The 26498-nt window shown below is 32.4% G+C and overlaps 3 protein-coding genes across 3 annotated transcripts; 1 reads left to right on the forward strand and 2 right to left on the reverse strand.

The window, feature by feature from the left end:
- Window positions 1-1446: 1446 nt before the first annotated feature.
- LOC110612658 (probable LRR receptor-like serine/threonine-protein kinase At3g47570) lies at window positions 1447-5664 on the reverse strand. Its single transcript, XM_043956279.1, has 2 exons — window positions 2143-5664; window positions 1447-1968 (listed from the first exon to the last, which is right to left on the reverse strand). Exons 1-2 carry the CDS (start codon window positions 4832-4834, stop codon window positions 1565-1567), a joined length of 3096 nt encoding a protein of 1031 aa, XP_043812214.1. The 5' UTR covers window positions 4835-5664; the 3' UTR covers window positions 1447-1564.
- Window positions 5665-5808: 144 nt separating this feature from the next.
- On the reverse strand, window positions 5809-17829 carry LOC110613163 (protein TSS). The gene is made up of 23 exons (XM_021754167.2): window positions 17462-17829; window positions 17285-17349; window positions 17042-17134; window positions 16824-16896; window positions 16023-16331; window positions 15230-15294; window positions 14923-15054; window positions 14781-14822; window positions 14153-14686; window positions 13142-13302; window positions 11922-12426; window positions 11732-11794; window positions 11537-11638; window positions 10948-11265; window positions 10777-10869; window positions 10581-10682; window positions 10379-10483; window positions 9856-9989; window positions 8996-9179; window positions 8710-8841; window positions 8319-8431; window positions 8151-8232; window positions 5809-7609 (listed from the first exon to the last, which is right to left on the reverse strand). The coding sequence occupies exons 1-23, from the start codon at window positions 17529-17531 to the stop codon at window positions 5972-5974; spliced, it is 5115 nt and encodes a 1704-aa protein (XP_021609859.1). The 5' UTR covers window positions 17532-17829; the 3' UTR covers window positions 5809-5971.
- Window positions 17830-22748: 4919 nt separating this feature from the next.
- LOC110613190 (pentatricopeptide repeat-containing protein At4g02750) lies at window positions 22749-25223 on the forward strand. The gene has a single exon (XM_021754205.2). It carries the CDS (start codon window positions 22898-22900, stop codon window positions 25106-25108), a length of 2211 nt encoding a protein of 736 aa, XP_021609897.1. The 5' UTR covers window positions 22749-22897; the 3' UTR covers window positions 25109-25223.
- Window positions 25224-26498: the final 1275 nt, after the last annotated feature.

Genomic DNA, 26498 nt, shown 5'->3' on the forward strand with positions numbered 1-26498 from the left:
GAGTATTTTTATCAAATTATCTTATATAAAATTTTGATTTTGAATGATTGTAAATTTTTATTAAATTTTAAAACTGATATTTTTGTTAGATAAATTTATCATAATACTATTTTAACTGTTTATATTTTGATTAAAAAATTTATTAAATATAATTATTTTTCTGTTTGGAATGATATTTTTTTAATGAAATTTTATTAATATAATAAGTAATTTTATTTTTAAAAAAATTATTTACATAGAAAGATTTTTTTTTTTTTTTTTTTGAGTTACAAATTATAACGGTTCCTTTTTACACGGGAAATAAGTCGTGGACTGTCAAACAGTGGTACCCTTTGATTTTAACGAGGACAGTAAGATGCAGGAAGCAAGCGGCGTCTTTTTCTGACGCAGCAACGGCTAGGATTCGTCCTTGCTTATTATTATTGGAAGAGCAGATAACAATAAGCAACGACTCGAGTGTATACGAAAATAAGTTTAATAAATTATTAATTAAATTATCAATATATATATATATAACTTTCAATATAAATACCTAACCAAATAATTTAGAATTTTAGCTTCTTACAAGAACGATTTTACATTATAAATATTTTTATTGGAGATAAATAAATTAAAAATTAATAAATGCCATAGTTATTTCTTTAGATTTTTTTTTTAATTCACAAGGCAAGTGGAAAATTTGAATCATATTCTTGGTATGCAAGAAACAATAATATATAAAATAATCAATTAATAAAAAAATAAAAAAATAATTTAATAATAATTATACTAATAAATTTAAATGAATAATATGTACATCTAAATAAATCTACGAGATCTTAAATTCTATTATTTTAAATACTCAATTTTCATCTAAAAAAATATAATTTTCATCTAAAAAAATAATAATTGCATTAATAAATTTAATTGGATGGTGAATATATCTGAGTAAATTTTTAAATTTTTAATTTTTATTTAAAAAATAATAATTTTTTAAAAAATTACTCATAAAAATTTTACTTTTATATATTATTTATTAAATTATCATTTAATTTAGTTAATAATTTTAAGGCATATAATTTTAGGATCACAATTTGTTCTCATCCTATTTCGGTTACATCACGTACTTGGATTGGATCAATGGCTGCCTTTCTTTTCTCGTCTTGAATTCCTGTCGTCATTTCTAATAATTATTTTTCATATTATTATTATTCTTTAATTTTAAATTTATTTTTTATATTTAAATACAAAAATATTATATTTTATGACAAGAAGAAAAGGGCAACCGAACTCTCCATGCTGATCTTGATTTTGGCTATACATTCATAGAAACTAAGTTATAAAGCTCTTTGATTTTTCCTTATTTTATTTTTTATATCTATCTTTGAGAATTAATGGAAGTTGCATGATGATCAACACTAATTCTTTATTTGGAATAAAAGATTTAACAAATGAAAGAGCACTGAAAACCCAAAAGGAAAGAGACAGAATCAGCCATGAAAAGTCCTTGAACTATCAAAACGAAATGTTTTCATGGATCTAGATAACAAGGAAAAAATTGTTCACCTGTTCTATCATTGTGGAATTAGATTCCAAGAAAAGTTTTTCTGATCAAATGCAGTTGTCTGCTAACATCCTCCATACTCATTCGTCCTTTGGGTGATTCTGCTGAACAGCCAATACCAATTTCAAGCACTGAAACTACACAACTTCGTGCTTTTGCACTCATCTTGCTCAGGTTAGACAATTCTCTTTCTTCTTCTGTTGCTGTTCTTCCAGAATTTGTTTCTTGTGTTTCTGCTGTGATGAGGTTAGGGTCAATAATCTGCATAAGGCTTTCTGGCAATGCTGTCTTCACAAAGCTGTGAAGATTTAAGCCATCTTTGAATATTTCATCAGTTGGTCTTCTTCCTGTGAACATCTCTAATACAAGGATTCCAAAGCTATACACATCCCCCTCTCTGGATGCTGGACAACCGATTCCATATTCTGCAATTCATAGAGTCATCATTTAGTCATCATTCTAACCAGAGTGGCTTTGATATCAATTACCCGGCTCAAACTAATGCAAATAACTTTTCAATCCACTTGTTTTAAATTTTCTTTATCCCGCTTACGTGGGATGGATACCACAAAAAGAAAGAAGTCGGATCAGGTTAGTACCCGGAGGAGCATAACCGATTGTTCCTTTTATTCCAGTTGTCGTAGACAAGCTTTGAGATGAAGATTTGCTTGTTGAAACGAGTCTTGCAAGACCAAAATCAGATACATGAGCAACCATGTCGTCGTCGAAAAGAACATTGCTGGGTTTCAGGTCACAATGAATAATTGGATTTTCACATTGCTCATGAAGATATTGCAAGGCCGAGGCCACATCGACGGCAACATTTAATCTCTGAAGCAAGTTTAAATTCCATGATTGATTTTTGCCTTCTATTTCAGGATGCAACCACTTCTCCAAGCTCCCATTTCCCATGAATTCAAGGATTAGAGCTTTGAAATCATTAAGTTTGTAATCCATGCTTGAGCAACATGTCAACATCTTCACAAGATTTCGGTGTCTGATATTCCTCAACACAATGCATTCAGAAATAAAGCTCTTGGAAGCACCCTTATGTTCAAGCTTGAGAACTTTAACCGCTACTGGTCTTTCAACTTGATCTAGAAATCCTTTATACACAGAGCCGAAGCTGCCAGATCCGATCAAATTTTCTGGAGAGAATCCATTCGTTGCACGACAAATATCTCCATAAGATACCTTAAGAAATTGCTTCATCATTGAGGATGAAGAAGATGACTTCTGCTTTGGATTTCTTTTCCAATAAACAAGAAGAAAGGCTAATGTCAATAAGATACACACAGCCATTACAGTTAGTATAATTTCCAGCTTATGAAAAAACAACCCTCCTCTCTTGTTCGGGCATTTTGGTAGATTGAGTTCTGAGACACCGCCGCAAAGCTTATCATTACCAATTAATGATACAGCACTTGCATTTCTGAAAACTCCTCCAGTTGGTACTTCTCCCTCAAGATCATTGAAAGAAAGATTCAGGAAAAGTAAATATGGAATGTCCTGTAGATCTTTCGGAATTCGCCCTGTCAACTTGTTTCGTGAAAGATCTAAATATTGAAGGCCTCTCAGGGAAGCTAAAGATGGAGGGATGGTCCCTTGAAATGAATTCCCTTGCAGATAAAGGAATTCCAAGCTCAAGCAATCTCCAATTGTTGCAGGAATTTGGCCTGAAAGATTGTTTTCTGAGAAATCTAGTGCTCCTATATTTGATAGCTTCCCTACTTCAAAAGGCAGGACTCCAGTTAAAGAGTTTTGAGATAAATTCAGTAATTGTGTGAAGGAACGAACAAGTAAAATCTCAGGGGGTATAACTCCATTCAGATGGTTCTGTGAAATGTCTAAGATATACAAATTTTGGCAATTTCCAATGCTTGAAGGAATGCTTCCCTGAAAATTGTTGTCTAGGAAGTAGAGTTCAAGCAAATGTGTAAGATTTCCGATGGAGGATGGAATTTCTCCGGACAACCTATTTCCACCTAAACTCAAAAGTTGTAGTTTCTGAAACTTCCCAAAGTAATTGGGGAAGAAGCCTGAAAGAAGATTATTATGCAGGGCTATTCCAGTTAACTTGATGAGATTCTCTAACCCTGCAGGAATGGTGCCTGTGATTTGATTCTCCCCAATATAGAACAGATCAAATTCGGTTGACAAATTTGCTACAGAATTTGGTAAAACACCTCCAAAATTGTTTCTACCCAAATCCAAGATTTTCATCTTGGTACAGTTTGTCAAAGAGTCTAGAAAAGCTAAGTCATTGGTTGAATTACTTCCCAGAGCATTTCCATGAAGTCTTAGCCACCAGAGGTTTTTAAGATTTCCTAAATTCATTGGAACTTGTCCAACAAATTTACTCCAACCAAGATTAACTATTTCCAGATGAGAAGCATTGAATAGAGAATTTGGAATTGTCCCAGAGAAATTATTGTTCCCAACTGAGAAAAATATGAGATTTGGGAGACTGATGCCCAAGTTTTCTGGCAGATTCCCATGGAGTTGATTTTGTGTGACAGAAAAGATTCTGATGGAGGAGATATTGAAGAGGGGCAGAGGAATTGTGCCAGATAGTTGATTTGCTGAAACAGCAAAAACTGTTAAGCTTGTTAATTTGCCCAAATCGTCAGGAATATTTCCCAACAATCTGTTAGACGATAGACGAAAGAAAGTGAGCGATGAAAGGTTGCCCAAGGAAGCTGGGATTTCTCCAATCAGGTTGTTTGCAACAAGACTAAGATTCTGAAGCTTAGTTAAAGAACCAAGTTCAGCTGGGATTTTTCCTGATATATGATAATTCCAACCCAAATCAAGAAACATGAGCTTGGAACATCGAGTTAAGTTGATTGGAATTTCGCCTGCCAAAGTATTGTTGTTGAGAAACAATTCTTCCAGGCGAAATAACCTGCCAACTTCTTGTGGAATTTCACCATGGAAACTGTTGTTTTGGAGGTTGATGACTCGAAGAAAACTCAGGTTGCCAATATAAGGTGAGATTGTTCCAAATAAATTCTGCCCTTCCAAATCCAAGGATTTGACTCTCTGATGCCGGCGACTGCATGTGATTCCAAACCAATTGCAAAATGGGAGAGAGTCATTCCATGAATCCAAGAGTTGATTTGGATCACCAGCACTTATTGCTTCTTTGAACTTGAGCAAAGCAAGTTTATCAGTCTCATTTCCTGAAGCATTAGCTTGCTTCCACCACTCTAAGTTGAAAGAAAGTAAGAGAATCACTTGAAGGTATATGATAAGAGAAGGGGAATGCAAACTGATATCACACGATCTCATTTAGTTTGAAGAGATTGGCAGCTTATGGAATGTAAAGTAAGAACTGTTTATATCAGCAGGTTCTTTTTTTTTTTTTTTTGCACATAGGAAATTTTTGAAAAGAAGAGATTGTCAAGATTCAAACTTTAATTAGTATTATGTGGCAAATACTCGACCACCCTATTGAGAAATCCGTATAAGTTTCGAACTAGTTACAAGGAATGGCGAAGCTTTCCAGAAAAATTTGTTTCACATATGTAGTTTTTAGTTTAGTTTAGACAATATGAAGAAGACAACAGTTAGTAATGAACTGTGAGCGTCTCACGTTCCAAGAAACATTGGCTGTTTGATGGGTAATAGAAGTACGATTGGTCGTTTTAATGGGTTATTCGAGTCTTAATTTGTCTTGTGATGATTGTTGTAGTAATATTCTTATGTACTTTTATGAAAGATAGATTTAATAGCATAGTGCTGGCCGTCCTTAATTTTTATTTTAATCAGAAAAGTATTTTCTTTGCCGGTAGGTAGGTAAGTTATCTGGCAAATTGAAACATCTTAGTAACAAGAGGAAAAGAAAGCAAAAATAATTCCCATAGTGGCGGCGAGCGAAATGGGAGCAGCCTAAAACCGTAAAAATGGGATTGTGGGAGAGCAATACAAGTGTCGTGCTGCTAGGCGAAGCGATGGAGTGCTGCACCCTAGATGAAATGTAGCTTACTAATGTATTGAAATCCAGATATATAAGCTCCAAGTTTGAATTCCAATTGAAAGCAGATCTACCAAAAACTAGGTTAATCCAAATGTATAATCTGTTTTTAATCTAGAAAATAAAAATTCCTAGTGCCATAGTTTTTCTCTTTCTTGCAGCTGTTACCAGTTATGATATATATATATTGTTATTCCATTTATTTTTAATTTAATTATTGACAATTTATCATGATAAATCCAATTAAATTACTGGGTGAGAACTCATTAGAATGCTCTGAGTTGTAATGTAAATGAATACAATTAAACATAGATTATGATAAAAACTTCACTTCTACGTAGTTTTTCTATCATTATTATATGCAAAGAGCTCTATCAGGAATACAAGAAAAGCACAACATCACCTTTTCCAGTGATTTTTTTCTTTCCATGTATGATTTTTCCTCTCAATGTTCAACGAACAGAAGCACAGATTGATTGTTGATTGTACAACTCAGTTACCCCATTTGTGAACTTCTTGTTTCTTCTCCTCTTTGTTACAACAACAAATCCTTCGCCATCATCATTTTTCTTTTTATTTACATCTGTCGTTTTAGACTGCTCATTTTCACTCGATTGACTAACCTGTTCTGTCTTTCCTTCGTTTCCATGGAGAATTTTTATAATTGCACTGTCATTTGCAATAGCATCTGAAGAACTTTCAGAACTTTCCAACTTCTTCTCAATGGCTATGGGCTCACTTCCAGCATCAACATTATGCTGAACTGAATTGACAATAAAGCTAAGAAGTATCTGCCTAGCAAGTTCTGCCTTCTCAGACTCGGAGCTCGTGTTTCTTGGACTACCATCTCTGACAGCATTGCTGGATTCCTTATCTAATATCTCCTCTTCTTCCTTGCTTTTTTCCAGGGAAGAGTTCAACTCATTTGGATCACTTGATTCTTTATTTATAGGATTTGTTGTCCAAGATTTCCTGGGTATGAACTCAGGTGCATGTGGATTCATGCTCCTAGCAGGCATGGTCATGGGAGTTTGCTGTCTCAGCAAACCTTGTTTCATGTGATACGATCTTGTATTTCTATAGTACAGCGGTGATCTAGGTCCACAAGGAACTCTAGCAGCAAGTGGAGGCGCCACAGGCTCTGCAAGCATGGTTTGACTAGCTGTTACGTCATAAATGCTTGTCATGGCAAATGAATTTAATTGGTGAACTATAGAGAGTGCTCCCGGATTGAATGGTTCAGCTGCAGCTGAAAGCTTACTTCCATTTGTTTCATCTGACTTTTCCTGATTAGGAGCCTCAACAAGTTCAGATCCAGATTTTTCCGACTCAACTCCACTATCATGAATTTCATCTGTTTCACGATCATCTGGTGCACTAACAACAGAGGCATTGTTGTTTTCCTCCCCCATTGATGTCTCATGTGGGACGCTGCATGTTTGTGTTTGGGGATTTTTCTCATTTGATTCATCTACTGGTTCCAGTGATGGCTTCAGAACAGTACCAGGCGGTGCAACAGCCACTTCTTTGTAAGATACAGATTTAGAAGCCATAGCAGACAGGTTTGCTGGAGAAAATGACATTTTAGGTACACAAGATTTTGCCTGCAGTTTCAACGATTCCTCCATTACACTCATCCCATGTGTTTTTGATTGCTTTAGTGCTTGCAAGTCAGCTGTAATGGTAATGGTCCTGGGAATTGCTTTTTTATCTGAGGAAATGATTTCCCTCCTGTAGCTGCTTTCTCTAAAATTTGCATATTCAGAACGATTTATATATAGCTTTGAAAGAGTTGGTCGTCTACGACCAGATTTCTTGCCACCAGAATTCCCCAATCTCCCTTTCGGATTGGCTTCTTGCCATCCTTCATCTGATACAGTTTCTTCAGCAACTTCAACTGCAACTGTGGGCCTGCACATAGCAACATCATCTTTTCCTTCTGATTCTTCACATTGAACCATGTCCACATTCGCATCTTCTGTGTTGCCACTGGCCAGTGATACTGCATTTTCCAATCTTTCATGGAGCATGGCATCTTCAACTATTTCATCTTGATGGCCTTGAGGGGCTTTATCACTAACCTGCAGTACCTGTCAATTTTAATAGGAATATTAGTTGCTATTTTGTTTTCTTTAATGAGTAGATCTATTAGATCAAAGTTAAGACTTCAGAGAGCTAAGTAGGTGCTAAATTCAGTGAATAGCACTGACCCTGCTCCTATAACATTCTAGAGGAATGTAAGGTGCAAGTTCGTGCTGAGTGAAAGCAACTGTCCTAATTTCCAGTTTATAGGGAACTCCAGTTGACAGAGCTTTAACTCAATGCATTCTTTTTTCCCCCTCAAGATGGGCAATGCAAGGTCAACTGATGTACTCTTGTGTTTAAGGAAACAAATTGTTTGAATGCTAATTGGACAGATGTCATGATGCAAACACTGAACTTAACAAACCTCTTTTGACTATCTGACAATTCATTCTATCAGTGGGGATATGAAAGTAGTCAGGGGGAAAAGGTTAGCAACAGACCAACAGCTTTTAACATCAAATTCAATGATAAGACGACTGAACAAGAAACTATGTAATGGACCAAGCTGCAATTAAATGATTTGGTGAAAAAAGATATATATACTACCTTCACGCGTCGCTGTTTCTTCTGTGCATCACTTCCTTTAGAATCTTGATCAGGACTGATGTAATCCAAGAGATCTGATACACTGCAATAAAGGGTCACAGGTGTTGGTACCCTAAGCTATAGTTGCAGATCTAAAAACAAGTAATATGGAGAATACTATATCAATACCTAAGGTGACCTTTGCTTGCAATGGAAGCATCTGGTTTTGGAGTTCCATTTCGTGCAGCTTCTTGCTGTTCTAGAGCCTTTGATTCAAAATATTCAAGCCATGCAGCAGCATCCTGCATTAGAAAACGCAACACCTCAATCCATATAGATACCACTTTCTCCAACAGATCAGCAATAACAGAATATCCTGAGCAGAAACAAAAGGGCCATGTACAACCATTAACTATGTTGCCCAGCCCCTTTAGAGTTGGGCAAGGAAAACAGTGAAGGGACTGGACAATCCACAGAGATGGTGAATGTCGTGAACTTAGCAACTCTAGACATTTGGAAACCAAAGCTAGAAGCTGATTCACAAGTCAACAGAGAGCATGACCATGCATTTTCTGGTTACCTGTGTACGAAGATCCTCTGGTCCAAGTTTTGCTTGAAGTATCTTTAGAGTAGTTTGCTCATGCTGAACACTAAGGGAATATGCTTCCATCAATGACAGAGCTATGGCTATTGCATGGTAGCTTGCAGCTGTCTGTGAGAAAAAAGCAAACAAATAAACAAAATTAAGCCTTTGTTTCTTGTCCTTAATTAAAAAAATGTTTAGGTTAAGAGAATGTTAGCATGTCAGCGACTTGCTAAAAATTTTTGTAAGACTCAGAGAAAGCAAAAGAGAGCGAGAGGGAGACCTGTATGTGATCAACGCCTAATAATCTCTGGTTGCACTTTAGAGCTTCATGCAGAAATCTAAGAGCTACATGAACATTTCCCGTTCCCTCTTCCATCATTGCCACATTGATGTATGTTGCAGCAGTATTAGGATGAGACAGTCCACAGGTAAAATGAAGAAGGAACAAAGCTCGGTTCACATATCTGTCAATAAAAGCTAAGGCCAATAAGGGAGCCAATAAAGTGGAAAAACAAAAAACACAAATTTTTGAGGAACTTGATTAAAAGAATAAAGGAGGAACAGATAGCATGTTCAGTTAAAGTGTTGCATTAGTCAGAAAAACAGTTCTCATGGTAATTAATAATTACAACATAAGTTTGAAGAAACAGATTCAATGGTAGAGTTCATTTGAAGAACTTCTCTTTCTTTGGAATCATTAACCATATACTTGTTAATTAAGTAATAAAATGTGCGCAGATAATTCCAAATAAAAAAAGGTAAATTACAGGAGACCTCTTATATTTTGGTAAACATAAGAAGACTGCTTAAGTTTTGGCTAAACATAAGCTTTTCCCTTAACATTGGAAAATCAGTTGCTTTAGTTCTTATGATACCTTAAGTAAAATATGGAAGATTTTGCAGAAGAGTGTTTTATAATATAACAATTCAGTGGCTAAAGTGCGCAATAATTCAAACTTTCAGGGTCTAAATTCTCATCAAATTTAAAATGACTGGAACTAAATTCTAATTAAAAAAAAATCGATTCTTATACATCAAGGACTAACATGTAGAGTTGAGGGATGAAAATGTATATTGGGACAAAAATCAGGAAATTTTTAGCAGTCACCTCCCAAAGAAAAAGTTCAGCAGGTTACTTACTTCAAAGCCAACTCAATATGTTGCAGACGATAGTAAAACACAGAAAGATCTCCATAGCTTTTCATTGTATCCGGATGGTCAAGCCCAAGTTCTCTCTCATTAATATCCAAAGCCTTTTGCTGATATATAGTTGCCTAACAAGTAGAAGAAATAAAATAAATTAACAAGCAGTTATATCCTAATTAGGTCACGGAGATGCCAAAAAGAAAACCAAAATGGTGGAAACCCATCAATAAATGTAGTTAAAGCTTACCATTATTCACAGAATTAATATTTGATGTTTCGTTCTGAATTGCACCATTGCTTAGGCATGCAAAATACTTACCATATATTGATAAGAAACTAACACACTGAAGTGAATTCTAAGCATCATTACCAATTCTCGAATAGCCATTCTATAATGAAAGGATATTAAAAACTTGAAATTTTCAGTTTACCAATCCTACCAATTATTATTCTAACGATAAATAGAAGTCCCTTTGCTAGAAAACTAAAGCAGGTGCATCGCAGAGGTTCTCATTACCTGATTAAAATCTCCAGTGTGGTAGAGAACTACAGCTAGAAGACTATAAGCACTTGAAGTAGTTCGATGATACGGGCCACTTACAGCTATCATCTTTGCTAGTGCCTTCAACAAAAGCATATATATTATGAGAACAATAGGTGTATAATTTAGAGCAAAGGAATTAATGTAGCATTTATGCATCCATTGAATGAGTTAACACCTTTGTTCCATAATTAACAGCATCCTCCAGCTTTCCTTTATCAAGAGCAATCTTGGATGACTCCAATAAATTTCGTCCATCAACTGAAGAGCATCCCACATGCTGTATACCACAACATAAAAATCTCATTCATATTGAATTTACTAACAGCACATAAATAACAATATTTTCAGATTGACAGAGGACAAACTCGAACCTTACACACAGGAACAATGCTAATAATGTCAAATTTCCTGAAAGGGTTTGGGCATTCCATATCATAATCTCTTGGAACCAATTCCAACCCAACCTGGTAAAATACTCATTAGTAAAAACCCACATTTCAAATATATTCAGCAATCAAAAATAGTTTAAAAAAGAGGAATACCTTATGGCAAAGTCCTCGGAGAATTGTTAACTTTCTCAAATGCAAAAATTCATCTTTCAAAGACCAACCAAATCTTCTAGAAAGAAATGTCCGTAACCAACGCAATTTGAGAACATAGTCATCCTTCATATTTTGGTTATTATCTTCTATGCCATATGATCCAAATAAGAAATTTAGGGATGAAGCTACAGCTGTGGATAGGTCTGCTAAATTCTCCACAGATGCAATAACTACTTTCACAATGTGCTTGAAAGCTCTAGTAACCATCTCATGGATGCAAAGTGATTGTATATGAGGAAGCTTATCTGCCAATTCAACCTGCTTACAAGAAGACCAGAACAAATGAAATTACAATATTTTACTCAAAGCATGTGAAAGTACAAAAAGTTTTCTATGAAATACTCTTTTCCAAAAGCATTTTACAACAACAAATGGACGAGGTCAGAGGATTGCAAATTGGCAATAGTTAAAGATTATTACCCATATTTTTATCAAGCACCACACCTCCTAAAAAATATTTATATCCTGTATGATCTGAGTCGGATGGTTTGCTTAAAATGAATTAACAACACAGAAAGAGAATGCCTACCACTCGTCCCAGAGAGTGCATCTGTAGTCCCCTTAAATGCATGAAGTCAGTCAGTGTACGGCCATCAACAGGGGAAAGTTCAAGTGAGCCAAAGTCTGTTACCTAATGACGCATGAGATCTAGATCATAAACCATACTCAAAATTATGTAAAACTTATTGGACTAGCAAAATTCAGTATATAAACAAAACATTACCAGCTTTGGCAAAGCAATTTCATCATAATATCTATATGCCATTTGGATAAGCTCATCCACCAACTGGTGCAAGAAAAGTAAACCGATAAGAGTCAATCTAAAAGATAAGCCAAAAAAGTGTTGGTCCCAAAAGAAGAACTACAATGATAGAAATGAGCAAAGAAAACGCAAGAAAAAGAGTGTCAAAAACCTTTAAATGAAGGCCAGTTCCAGTTTCTTTCAGTCGCAAGAATGCTTCTTCAGAAATCAATTCCTTCAATTCATTCTCACTGTAGGAATCCCCATTGCTATGCTGTCCTTCATTAGTTCCCACATTTAGTCTGCAAGGACCAGTTTTATTTTCTCCCTTCTCACTGGTGCTATTCACACTCTCTTTTTTATCCCTCTTCTTCAAAAACTTAAATTCCTTTCCAAGACCTTTCACAGCATGTTCAGTCTCAGTATCCTCCTCTGAGTGTTTAGAATCAGTATCTGTTGGAGATTCCTGCTTTTGCAGATGTTGCAACCAACATGCACCCAATTCCCATCTGATGGACCTTTCAGAAGCAATTGGCATCTCTTCCAATTTGGTCAAACTCTCTTTAATTACTTGTCGAACAAGACGCATAGACGCTTCTGAATTATCCAAGGAACTGTGAGATGACTGACCTCCAGATGATTCCTCGATGCAAGGCTTGTGAAGCAGAACCCTTAAGCTGCAAAAAAAAATATAATAAAAACCCCATAAGTCCATAATGAGTTACTAAATCAAATGCTTTCAACAAGAGTAAATTGTGTAAACAACTTACACTCTCAATATGGCAATAAAAAAGGTTTTCGACCTATCCTATTCTATTGGCTCCGTAGAAACATTAAGTCAACATATTTGCTTAACATTTCCTGTTTAGGGCAATGTGTTATATTACCCCCCATCTTTCATTGGTCTGAACATCAAATTAGACCAGCAAAATAAGCTGACAGTGCGCGATGATATAAAATCCCCCCTATAGCTGACAAGTGATTCATCACATTCCATCACATTAAGGTAACACGGATCCTAAACCATAGAACCAGAATGTGTTTTCATTTTTCTGAGGGCCCCACAAAGAAGCTTTTAGTCATCTTTTTTCCAGGAGAATGGACAGCAACAGCCTTCTTCATATGACCTTGGATATGCTGAATACAAACAAGGCTCACATCTGTAAGAACCATAGTCTAAGTTTCTATACCTTATTATTCATTCACAATTTTTCTTATTTTTGTGATTGGTATTGGATCTGCCCTGTAACCACTCTATCCTTATGCCACTTGAACTGGAGGCATCACTAACTATTAATTCCTTTTGCATAATTTCCTAGCATACAAAATCCTGTCTATGTGCTATGGCAGGTTTGTTCCACTTTCTAATAGAGAAAGAACCATGGGTCAGACCTATTAATGTTAAGAGCATTAGACCCTCCATCTGGTTGATCATTGATTTCAATATCTTGAGGATGAGCCCTGCAATTTCTCTTCTTCACATCACCAACAACTCTTACTGTTGCAGTGTACCCACAATGTCTCACAATGACAATACCCAATGAAGAAGTATCCTGTGAAAATTTATGATACATTTCAATACTCTTTGCTTATAAAAATTTTGAAATGTATAAAAATATATATATAAAAAGTTATCATCTCTACCATTATGAAAGATCTTCAAATTTCACCCAATTGAGATGATTTGGCCATGTGCAAGAAACATTAATAGGCTGCACCAGAGAGGGGGTTGTTGAGTTTCAGTTTGGATGCACTAAAAGGAGGTGAAGAACAGAGAGGATGTGGGTTTTTGCAGTAAAAATGATTATGCAATGTGATTCATAGAAAACAGTTTCTTAAAACTGTTGACTGACAAGATGGGATTGGCAATTGTAATACTGAAGAGTTCAGGCGTTTCTCTGCTAAATTTATTCTTGTGTTTTCCCTTAAGAAGGAAATGGACTTGATTTAGATAGTTTTATTTCTTAAGACAATAAGAATGTCTTATGCATCTACACAATTAGGTTCATAAGTTTCAGTACCTGAAAGGCACAAATAAAAATCTAACTACACAACATATATAAATTTATGTGGTATTTGTATACTTATATAGTGTAGTCAGAATTACTGAATGAGTAAGCAAGAAAGGTGGGAAGGAAGGAAGGAAGAATGAGATAGATTGCACATTGCTCAAGTGATATAGGTCACTAGCTGGAGACAGATGAGAAAAAGGGAACCTATTCAAAAGAACACAAAGCATCACAAGTACTGTTTGTCGACAAAGGGATGGCTTTCCTGTAGATGCACATCTGCTTTAAATTATTTATTTATTGTCCTCCGTGGGCATGTTTCAAGCATGCACTTGCATTTGTGCAAGCAAGTAGGAACTTGTAAAACAATTAAGAGAAGGAAAAATGTACTCACATGAACAACTACACTCTCATCTGCAGTTACACCTTTAAGCAAATTCCTTTGAACAACTTCCTTAGCAGAGATACCAGATAACAGATGGCCATCAACTTTTTCCCTAGACTTCAAGCTTGCATCAGCCACATCACGTTTTACAGAAATGGATAAGTCCCCCACACGATTTTCAAACAATATTGCACCTGAAGTACAATTTACTGTTGCTTTTGCATGTCTATTGGAATCAATGAGGCGACGTATTGATCCAGCAGCTTTGAAAATTGCAACATCAACAAATTGGCTATGAAGCAAAAAAGCCTTTCGGTCTCGTGTCACTCTCTCCTCCTCAGTCTTGCATGGTAGGCTAGCCAATAATGCAAAGTCTGTCGCCCATGGTCGAAGATCATATTGACCATTTCTTCCTTGCCCTCCACCATTGCCACCCCAACTCTCATCTTCTGCAGGCAGCGACGGGAAGTCTGATGGAGACTCTGCTAGCGGTGGAGGAACAAGCCATGTATTTGCACGAAATCCATAGGGAAGATTACCAAACTGGAAGGATAAAGTCAATTGGATATCAGACATTTTGCCATGAAAATAATCACATCTGTGGAAATCAACACACTATCGTGTGTCAAAAGGTTACCTTATTATGTTCTACAAAAGCTTTCATAAGGGAATCATATGCCTGCATCACGTATGTCTATTAGTTACAAAAACGGAAAAATGAAGCTGTTGATTTTACGAAGAACTTGGGGATAAAGTCCCTTGCAACATGAAGTACCCACATTGGCAAAAGCTCGGCTCAGGTTTTGCAAAAGATCCACCAGGGAGAGACTCTGAAAAAATTGTTTTCCCACAGTATAAAACCCCTTGGCTGATGCCACCACATTTATTAGTTTCCCGTTGCAGATTTTAATCTGCATGCAATTAGTCAAATTGCAGCTTCAGTAAACTCAGTTGCTAGAGGAAGAACAAAATCCAGATTCCAGAGAAGGTTTTTGAGGCTGTTATTTTTCTATTTCTACTTCACCATGAACTTTGGCTCATGAACAAGATACAATGTGGATGTGAAGTGCAAGAAAATTCGTGTACCTGGATTTCAAAATAGTCACCTTGGCGACTCTGCTCTTGATCCTTCCTGTGACACCTCCTCAAATCTGCATATAGAAAAATTAGGAAGTTAAAAACAGAACTTCTGAGTTCAAAAGGAAGGGGTAAAACACTGAGCTCTATTTTTCTTTTTTCCGAAGGAACTCCTCAATATTACTTATCATGTCTCCTTTATTTCAAAAATTATAATTCTCAAGTAAATTAACCAAACATTACAACTCACCTCATCTATGGTGCGCAGTATTCGGTTCAAATTAAAAAAATCGACTGAACTGAATTGATTTAAAAATTTAGTTTGATTTTTTATATATTTCGGTTCGGTTCGGTTTGGTTTTTAATTTTAGAAATTTCGGTTATTTTAGTTCGGTTCGGTTTTGATCAGAAAAAAACCGAAAAAACCGAATCGAACCGATTAGTGATAATAATATATTTTTTCAATATTATAGATAAATTAAATCATATTAAGATTAAAATATTTTAATTAAATTTTAAAATATTAAAAATAAAGTGTAAAAAATAAAAAATTTATTAAAAATCGAAATCGATCAAACCGAACCGAACCGAACCGAATCAGACCGGTTCGGTTCGGTTCGGTTTCTGACCAAAATCGGTTCGGTTCGGTTTTCATAAACACTAAAATTTCGGTTTTCGGTTTATTCGGTTTGGTTCGGTTTTGAACCGAACCGACCGAATGCTCACCCTCCTCATCTTTCTTTTTCCCAGAGCCAAACAGAAAAGTATGCGAAACAATTGAAATACAGAAAACAACACTTACTGAGTATGGGAGGAGAGAGGTGAGAGAAGGAGAAGAATTCATAGAAATCCGAGAGCTTTGGAGTTGGTTGAATCTCCGCCATGTCCATATTCTCCTGTCCCGCCAATGCAACAGACGCCACCCCAGTCGGCGATGTTGAGGAGTGGAAACCATTGCCAGTATGACTGGTGTTAACCTTTTTGGATTTGGATTCTGATGTCGGCGTTAATTGCGATGATCGCTTAGACCTGGTGAACCTGGTGGTGCAGGCCACGATGTCCAGAAGCCTCCGGACGTGAGCAACGGCTTGAGCTTCCTCCGTGTAGTCCTCTGTTCAACGGTCAGTGGCAAAGATGTAAAAAACTAACAATTGTTGGGTATTGTGGAGACGATATTATGAATTTTCCCCTTTTTTATTACTTTATTTCTGCAAATATGCAACGCAAGCAAACGAGATCCAAGCGTATCTAAAAACGAGCACAAACAGTATGCCAATAGCGACAAGCGAAACGACATGTCGTTTTCTATAATAATAATGGAAATAAAAAATTGAAAAATCTTTAATTGATTTTTGTTAGAAATTCTATCGCATGGGACTTGCTTCCCTCACGTGGAATGCATAAGGTCCCCCGAATCTGAGGCGGCGGCGGGGGGACTTTCAGTTCAGTTACAGACCATGAATTTTTTGCACATTATATTTTTATATTTAATTTCCTACTATATTAATTAGCCTAAATTTTTCAGTCAAAATTTTATTACACATAAAAATGAATAAACTAATGAATTATTAAAAAAATAAAAATAAAAAATATGGTCACCTACCTTCAACCATTCTCAGCAAACAGGGCTTCAAGGTAGCTATTTCTACTCTATCATTCAATCTATGCCCTTTGACCTGGAATATATTAATTAAGATAATTAAACTCATAAGCACACTAAATTTTTTTTATAAAAAAAACACATATTTTATTTTATATATATAAAAATATATATAAGGAAAAACAAAGTTAAAGATGGTGAAATGATGATGCTATAGTCACCTCATGAGATAAAGAATAGTTTGTAAGGTGGCATGTTTCTACATTCATAGCTAATAGCTTTTTCACATCAAGTATTCTATCAGTGGAGATACCCTGCAGAAAGAAATTCAACAGGTTAGCCAACACTTATTAGTACATTTCGAGTTTAAATCTCTTCAAAATCAATTACTGTAAATTTGACCAATGGACTTTAATTTATTAATATTAAGTAATTTTCTGGGCCAAGAATTAAGTACTCTTCACCTTCAGAACAACTTGAGTATCATATGGAGTAATCACAATGATGTCAAGCAGGCTGGGAGCTACCACTGCAAACACACACATATGACATAACAGTGAAGGAATTTTTTTTTTACTAAAGAAAAAAAAAAGAATTAAAATACAGTAAATTGAATTTTTGAATCTGAAAATTATTATTACCTTTCTCCTCTTTCTTTTTCTTCTCTGCCTTAGCTTTATTTGACTTGCCTCTCCCAGACCTTGGAGCCATTTCTTTCTTCTTGTTTCTTTTCTTAACTATTTATATAAATATATAATCTGGACTAATTAATTTCAAATACCCTTTTAAAAAACCATTTGTAGTAGCAAGAAATTGCACTCAGGAAGGAAGAAGGATTTAGAAAGAGAAAAGCTAGCAAAAGAAGGAAAGAAATGTAAGAAAAGTTTTTGTAAAAAGGAAGCAATGAGATAGATAGGATAAGGGTTTTAGCTCTGTTTGCAGATTTGTAATAAATTGTGGCCTCTCCTTCTTGCTAAAACCTCAGATTGCCTTACCCTTTGTCTTCTCTAGATTGAGAGCTACTTAGTGGCCCTGTGTCTTATAACCCACAAAAGACCAGGGAGTGGGGACACCATGCCCCACTCTTAGGACAATGACAAAACTGGTGGGACCACCCAAGGTTACCGTCTAGGGCTGACAAGTGGCAAATGCTGGTGGGTTTCTAGTTGGATCTCCATATCTAGCCTAGCCGAGCAGTCTTGTTTTATCACATGTTGGTGCCTGCCGTGCCGTTGGTTTCGGCTACCGAAAGTTGTGACTTTGTGATTAAATTGGAATGCTAATTTGGCAGTCTGAGAGAGAAGAGCTTGATGAAGTTGATGAAAGAATCTGCTGCGGTAAGTTAATTATTAAAAATATTGATTTTTTATTGGTTATTAGAAATTGTAATTCTGTTCGATAATAATTTTAAAAATAATATTTAATATTTTAATTGGTCCATATTTAATATTTTAATTGGTCCATATGGCACCCCGAGGCGGAGGGGAAGCCATAGACCCCAAGCTTTTTTTTTTTTAATTAGGTATAATAAAATTTATTTTTTATCATTAATTGGTCCTTTAAATCTACTATTGGCCCCTCCAAGATTTTGTAAAATTATTTCATAGCTATAATAAATTTTAACTTTTCCCTCAAATCTTTTTAATTACTTCTTAAATAATTTAGGACATATATAATGTAATTAAAATTAAAGCAACAAAATTAATTGATTATTATCAAAATGAATATAAAAAGTTTATCTAAATAGTGTTTTGACATTTTTTTTAATTAAAAAGTTTATTAATTAATTTTTTTATTAATTTTAATTATTAACTATTATAAAAATATCTAACATATTAAGATGAAGCGGTTAATTAATATAATTTTTTAAAAATTTAAGAAATTAATTAATAAATTTTTTAAAATTATAAAAATTAAATAGTAACGAATAAATTTAAGAGACGAATTAACTAGTAAATTTTAAAAATAATAATAATATTTTAATATATTTTTTAAAATTAAAAAAATAACTAATGAAATTTTTTATTTTATAAAGAATAAATAATAATTTTCTTTTTTATATATATGTATAAGTATAAATAATTTCATTTCTTTATAAATTTTAAATCTATTGACTTGGATGTATATTTATTTTTGTCTAATGTAATTTATGTATCACTAGTTTTTCATGTCTCTTTAATTTTAGTTATTATTAAATTTTATATTATTTTTTTCACATAATTTTAGATTTACAAAATGATCCAAACATCAAAAACTCAAAATTTTCATTGTTGGCATGAAAATGTGTGATTACCGCTTCAAATTCACCTATATTAAAGTTGGTGAAACAGTATTCGATTTAAAATAAAAAAATTAATTGATTCAAAAATTTATTTTAATTTAATTTAATTTAATTTTTAATTTTAAAAAATTTTAATAATTTTTATTCGATCTTTAAAAAAAATTAAATAATATGAACAGTATATTATTTTTTTATAATATGAAGAGATTATATTATAATTAATATTGAAATATTTTAATTAAATTTTAAAATATTAAAAATAAAATATAAAAAATAAAAAATTTATTAAAATTTAATTGAATCAGACTAATTTAATTTAATTTAAATTTTAATAAATATTAAAATTTTAATTTTTAATTTATCTACTCCACTTAATTTTTAACGGAATCATCCCTTTAATAAAAATAATTATGTATAATATCATCGATGTAAAAAGAAAATCTCTATTCTACCTCGTTAAAAGAGTTTGATAAAAACCTCAATTAATTTATACATATTAAAGTTTAATTCATTTGATAATATCATGTCAGAATGCTCTGAAAAATCTTATACATGCTAAAACTTAGGGGCGTGCAGTATTCGATTTAAATAAAAAAAATTGATCGAATCAAATTGATTTAAAATTTTAATTCAATTTTTTATATATTTCGGTTCAATTCGGTTTTAATTTCAGAAATTTCGATTATTTCGATTCGATTCGGTTTTGATCAGAAAAAACCGAACCAAACCGATTAGTGATAATAATATATTTTTTCAATAATATAAAAAAATTAAATCATATTAAAATTAAAATATTTTAATTAAATTTTAAAATATTAAAAATAAAGTGTAAAAAATAAAAAAATTATTAAAAATTGAAACCGATTAAATCGAACTGAATCAAACTGAATCAGACCGATTCGATTCGATTTGGTTTCTGACCAAAATCGATTCGGTTTGATTTTCATAAAAACTAAAATTTCAATTTTCAGTTTATTCGGTTCGATTCGATTTTGAACCGACCGAATGCTCACCTCTAATAAAACTAATGATATGTTTTTTTAATACAATAAATTTTATATTTATATTTATTAATTTTTGAAACAGGCATATGCCTCTATTATACTTTGATACAACTGCTTTTAAGAATATAATTTATTTTATTTGAAGATAAATATTTTATTTCGAATATTTATTCAATAAATTAATCTTAATATTATAATTATGTATGAATTCAATTCGGAGCTGTTCATGTTTTCTTTGCAACTACAACTACCGCATCAAGAAAATGAAGGAAAATGCTTTAAATGAAAATTCTTGGAACCCATGTTTAATTGTGAAAAATATTTTTTATTTTATTAGTTAAAAAACTTTAACTTTACTTTTCATATGACAACTTTTTAAAAAAAAAAAATTATTAGTTAAAATTTTAATATAATATTAATTTTTATTTTTTATTTCATTTTTAATTCTGAAAATGCTAATATCTTGACTTGTATGTTCATTTTATTCAAAACAAAAGAATCATTACTTTGTTACAAAAACTACTCAAATATACAAAAATTTATACTTTTACTTTAAATTTTTATTTAAAGTTCTAAAATAATAAATTACTGCTAATAATTTTTATTTGAAAATAATAAAAACGATTGCCGAATCAAGCCGCTGTGGTTATTTATTAATTCACACTCTAAAAAATATTTATTATAAAAAATAGTAAAAATTATAATTTTTATTTTTAAAAAACTTGTTGAAAGAAGTAGATGCGTAGAAATTTTCGGCGGCCGAATCTGGAAATGACTCATTGGTCCTATTTCATTCAAAACTCAGTTCCTTTCTTACTTAAAATCATTAAATACATTAAAATATTTTATAAAAACATGATTTTACCCTTTTAGAAGTTTCCGACATCCGAGATTCTACCGGACGGTAGGAATTTCGATACCAGAATCTAGCCGGATATTACAGCAATAATAGAATCAAGCATGAAATTGTATGAATATTGAATAAACCAAAGACAAACAACTTATGTTCAAATCTCATAATCCATAAAACAATTTAAGTTTCAATCAATTTTCAACTAGAAATAAAGGTTTCAGCCACTCATGGCTGAACCAAAAACTAAAAATAAAAGTAAATCAGATATATGATGGGCAAGTTATTTTAATTAAAAAATCAAATTAATTTAAAATCAAATTAAGATTAAAATGAAATAAAATCATTTCAGTCTCCATGATGAAAGTTGTGTTTTAAATAGTAAAATTATTTAAGATCGAATAAGGAGGAAAGGGTGGAGAAAAGTTTTTGAAATTACAAACATAATCTATATATTATGCTTTTTAAAATATTTTACATTGAAATTGTAATTTTATTATTTAAAAAACAACTTGCTTTTTAATATAAAAAATATTTCTATAAAATAATTTATATTTAAAAAGTATTTTCTATAAATAATATTTTTTAAAATATTTTTCAATCATATAATTTACTTTTTATTATTTAATTTTAATTTAAAAATAAAATATATTAGTAAATTTATATATAGAAATTTTAGTCTCTATTTATTTTTAAAAAAATATTTTTTATATTTTTCGATATTTATAATATTTAAGAAAATTAATCAATTTAAAGTATTTTTTAAATCAAACAAAAAATTAAGTTATTTTTTTACATTTTAATAATTTTATTAAAACTCTTATATATAAATTTAATAATATATTTTATTTTTAAATTCAAATTAAATAATAAAAATAATTTTTTTGTTAATATTTTTTATAAAAAATATTTTTTATAGAAAATAAATGAAGTTCTAATAAAATAATATAAAAAATATCTTTTTCTTTTGAATAAAAAGTTATTTTTTAAAAATAATTTATTTTTTTAATTAGAAAAATTATTTTTATTAATTAATTTTTTCGTATGTTTCAAGACATAAATCAAACAGATGCTAAGTATTTTATAGATAAATTTATTAATATATTTATTTTTTAAATTAAAATTAAATGATAAAAAATAAGTTATATCGTTAAAAAAATATTTTTATAAATTATTTTTCACAAACAAATTTTAAAAAGAAAAATATTTTTTTAATATAAATTATTATTTTTAAAATAATTTAATTTTTTATTTAATCAGTAAAATATTTTTTATTAATTAAAATTTTTTAAATATTTCAAATATTAAAAAATATAAAAACTATTTTCTGTATATGAAATAATCAAAATTTTAAACTTTTTTTATTTAAAAAAAATATTTTATAAAAATATTTCCTAATTTTTTTGTCGTTGGAGTTTGCTTTAAATGGATTTAAATTGAAAGCCCGATATAGTATAGTCCATATACATCTTTTTGTTTATCCTTAATTGAAAATCTTATTTATCCCATTTTAAAAAAATTATTTAACTTGATTTAATTGTCGAAGTGTTCAATTAAATTTAAAATAATTTAAAATTTTATTTATTATTATTATTATTTTATAATTTTTATATATTTTATGTTTTTATACATATTAAAACAGATTTTTTTTATAAGAGATATTTTGAAATTTTTATTAAAAATAAAATAATATTAAATAAAATTATAATAAAAATAAAAAATATAATAATAATTTTAAAATTATAAAAAATTAATTAAAATTATGAGATCGGGGTAATCACTATTAATATTTTAAAATCTAAAATAATATTAATATCTAAAATTGGTCCGTACTTTGTCAATCGCCATACAACAAAATTAAGTCAGCTAGGAATGTAACCTAAGGATCAGCCATCTTTCTAAGGTTTGCCAAGCATCCATCAAGGCCTGAGCCAGACTTACCATGAAAAGAAGGATTTTCAATCAAAATTTGAGAATTTCCCAATTGGGAAAATCTGGTAGGATTGAAGATGCCATCAAAATTTTCTCGCGGATGTCCCAGAAGAACACTGTTACATATAATTCCATGATCACGGCCTACGCCAAAAATGGCAGGGTTACAGATGCACGCACTATATTCGATAAAATGCCTCGCAAAAACTTGGTGTCTTGGAATACTATGATCTCGGGTTACTTGCACAATAATAAGGTTGACGAAGCCTATGATTTGTTTGTTAAAATGCCTGAAAGGGACCTTTTCTCATGGACTTTGATTATTACTTGTTATACTCGTAATGGGAAGCTTGAAAAGGCTAAGCAACTGCTTGATTCGCTTCCTTGTAATTATAAGAAAGAAGCAGCTTGTTGGAATGCAATGATTGCTGGTTATGCCAAGGAAGGCAGATATGATGAGGCCAAAAGTTTGTTTGATGAAATGCCGAATAAGGATTTAGTTTCCTGGAATTCGATGCTAAAAGGTCATATCCAGAATGGAGAAATGCGTTTAGCTTTGCAGTTTTTTGATGAAATGCTTGAGCGAGATGTAGTTTCATGGAATTTGATGATAGATGGGTTTGTTGAACAAGGTGATTTGGATTTTGCTTGGGAGTATTTTAAAAAAATTCCGGAACCGAATGTTGTATCTTGGGTAACAATGTTGTCTGGATTTGCAAAAAATGGAAAGATTTTGGAGGCTAGGAAACTCTTTGATCAAATGCCAACTAGAAATGTGGTTTCTTGGAACGCAATGATTTCAGCTTATGTTCAGAGCTGCCAAATTGATGAGGCTAGCAATTTGTTTGAAGAGATGCCGGAGAGGGATCCTGTATCATGGACTATAATGATTAACGGGCATGTTCGTGTTGGTAAACTTGACGAAGCAAGGAAGATATTAGAAAAAATGCCATATAAGAACGTTGCTGCCCAAACAGCAATGATATCTGGTTATGTACAATATAATAAAATGGATGAGGCAAGGCAAATTTTCAATGAAATAGACACCCGTGATGTGGTTTCTTGGAACACCATGATTGCAGGCTATACACAGTGTAGAAGAATGGATGAAGCTGTCCATTTATCCAGAAAAATGGTCATGAAGGACACAGTGTCATGGAATATTATGATTACTGCTTATGCTCAAATGGGCCGAATGGACAGAGCTCTAGAGATCTTTGAAGAGATGGGAGAGAAGAATTTAGTTTCCTGGAATTCATTAATTTCTGGTTTCACGTTAAATGGTCTGTATTTGGATGCACTAAAATGGTTTATGTTGATGGTGCATGATGGAAACAAACCTGATCAATCAGCTTTTGCTTGTGGACTAAGTTCATGTGCTATTATTGCTGCTTTGCAAGTTGGCAGGCAGCTTCACCATCTTGTTGTTAAGAGTGGTTTTCCAAATGATTTGTTTATTTGCAATGCTTTGATCACCATGTATTGTAAATGTGGAAGAATCCCTGAAGCTGAGCTTCTGTTTAAAGGAATTGATCATGCTGATATTGTTTCTTGGAATTCTTTGATTGGCGGGTACGCATTAAATGGATGTGGAAAAGAGGCACTTCAACTCTTTCAGGAGATGGCATTAGAAGGAGTAGTCCCTGATCAAGTCACTTTCATTAGTATTTTATCTGCATGTAGTCATGCTGGTTTCACTGACCAGGGATTAGAATTATTCAAAGGCATGACTGAGGTTTATGGAATGGAATTATTAGCTGAGCATTATGCTTGTGTTGTTGATTTGCTTGGGCGGGTGGGGAGGTTAGATGAAGCTTTTGAAATTATAAAGGGAATGAAAACCAAGGCAAATGCCGGTGTATGGGGTGCATTACTTTCTGCTTGCCGGACACACAGGAATTTGGAACTTGGAAAATTAGCTGCTCAGAAGCTTTTGGAATTTGAACCTGACAAGACATCCAATTATGTGCTGTTATCAAACATGCATGCGGAGGCGGGTAGATGGAGTGAAGTACAAGAAGTAAGGTCATCCATGAAAGATATTAGTGCAGGAAAGCAACCAGGCTGCAGCTGGATCGAATTTAGAAATCAGGTGTATACTTTTCTCTCATATGATACAAGTTGGCCTGGAGCAGCACAGATTTGCGGTACTCTACAAACCTTAACTGCTCAAATGAGAAACATAGTTTGTTTGTATGAAAACTCAATTCAAGAATTCTGATTATTATTTTTTTCCCATTGCCAAGTCGTTAAAGGGCATTGGTGTAATCTTCTGATAATATCTCCCTCAACTATATATGGTGAATGATGAATATAGTGCGTTGACCTTTTTATTCTTCTCTTTGACTTTGTTGTTTGCACTGTTGATAGAGAGTCAACCTAGCTGAAAAGACACTCTCTGCTTTGTCATTCATGTCCAGTCCAGTGGGAGAATATCTTTTTCCCCATTCCCTTTGCATTCAATATGTTGGAATTGCATTCAATATGTTGGAAAATTAAAAAAAAAAGCTATGATACCATTTGAGGTAAAATAGAAAATAGAAAATAGATGTTTAAAACTGAAATTAGATAAAAAAAATAGAAAATAGATATCTAAAATTAAACAGAAAGAATTCAAAAAAACAGAATCGCAAAAAACAGAATATCGTCATTCTGTATGAAAATATTAAATGTCCAACAATAAAATTAAAGATTAAATGCCAGATTCAAAATATCATAATAAAGGAGAGAAAAAGGTAAAGAGAAAATAAATATCAAAATTTTAATTAAGAGAACAGAGCAATACAATGAATTTTCTTTTCTTTATTTTTGCATAATTCTTCTACAGAAAGTATACTTCTCTCTCACTTCTCTTCTTATATTTTTATTCCACAATATCTTACTTTTTATAGGGAAAATAGAAATCTTTACAAAATCAACAATCCATATTTAAGAACGACTACAATACTCGCCTCACACTCAAATTCTTTTTTATTTAATTTTTTCACCAAATATTATTTAATTAAAAAAATTTATTGCAGCAAATATCTCAGCTGCCAACACAATATCCTCCCGTTTCATGGAAGATGCTTTAATATATATTATTCTATTGAAAAATGGTAAAATTTTTGTTGCATAAAGCTAAAATATCAAGCTTCCAACTTTTCAGGTAGATTCTAGTAGGGAGGATGGGAGTTCAATTCCTCTTACCTTGAGGCTGCAAAATGCTGACACTTTGAATAGTTCATCTTACCTTTAATTCACTGTGCTCTGTCGAGATTCAGATTCAGAGGCTACAAAATACTGGCAATTTGAGTAGCTAGATTTATTTTTCTTATTAATTAAATTCTGATAGATTTTCTTCTTTTAATTCCGAGTGGAATCGAGATGTCGTGCCTATCATCCCAGACGACTTTCTGAATCAGTGAGTTAAATCGGTCCCAAGGTTAAACCGGTATCAGAACTGAGTCGATGGGTCAGTGATTCAATCATGAATTAGTGGTTTACTCAAAAGGTCACTTGTAGTTAATTAATGCTAACATAAGTAAATAAGTCTAATTAATTAAGTTTTAATTATTTAAATTTGAAGTTTCGATATTTGATAAATCACATTTACAAAAATTTTATAGTAT

Source organism: Manihot esculenta, chromosome 4, assembly GCF_001659605.2.
Source record: "Manihot esculenta cultivar AM560-2 chromosome 4, M.esculenta_v8, whole genome shotgun sequence".
NCBI classification, from domain to species: domain Eukaryota; kingdom Viridiplantae; phylum Streptophyta; class Magnoliopsida; order Malpighiales; family Euphorbiaceae; genus Manihot; species Manihot esculenta.

What these genes read in the sequence shown, in the direction of transcription:
- LOC110613163 (XM_021754167.2), bottom strand. Translation starts at nt 17,531, where the DNA reads ATGGCTCCAAGGTCTGGGAGAGGCAAGTCAAATAAAGCTAAGGCAGAG. An exon ending in ACTATTCTTTATCTCATGAG is followed by an intron (nt 16,897 to 17,041) that starts GTGACTATAGCA and finishes AATATATTCCAG; the next exon opens with GTCAAAGGGCATAGATTGAA. An exon ending in AGAAACAGCGACGCGTGAAG is followed by an intron (nt 7,610 to 8,150) that starts GTAGTATATATA and finishes TAAAATTGACAG; the next exon opens with GTACTGCAGGTTAGTGATAA.
- LOC110612658 (XM_043956279.1), bottom strand. Translation starts at nt 4,834, where the DNA reads ATGAGATCGTGTGATATCAGTTTGCATTCCCCTTCTCTTATCATATAC. An exon ending in AATCGGTTATGCTCCTCCGG is followed by an intron (nt 1,969 to 2,142) that starts GTACTAACCTGA and finishes TATGAATTGCAG; the next exon opens with AATATGGAATCGGTTGTCCA.
- LOC110613190 (XM_021754205.2), top strand. Translation starts at nt 22,898, where the DNA reads ATGAAAAGAAGGATTTTCAATCAAAATTTGAGAATTTCCCAATTGGGA.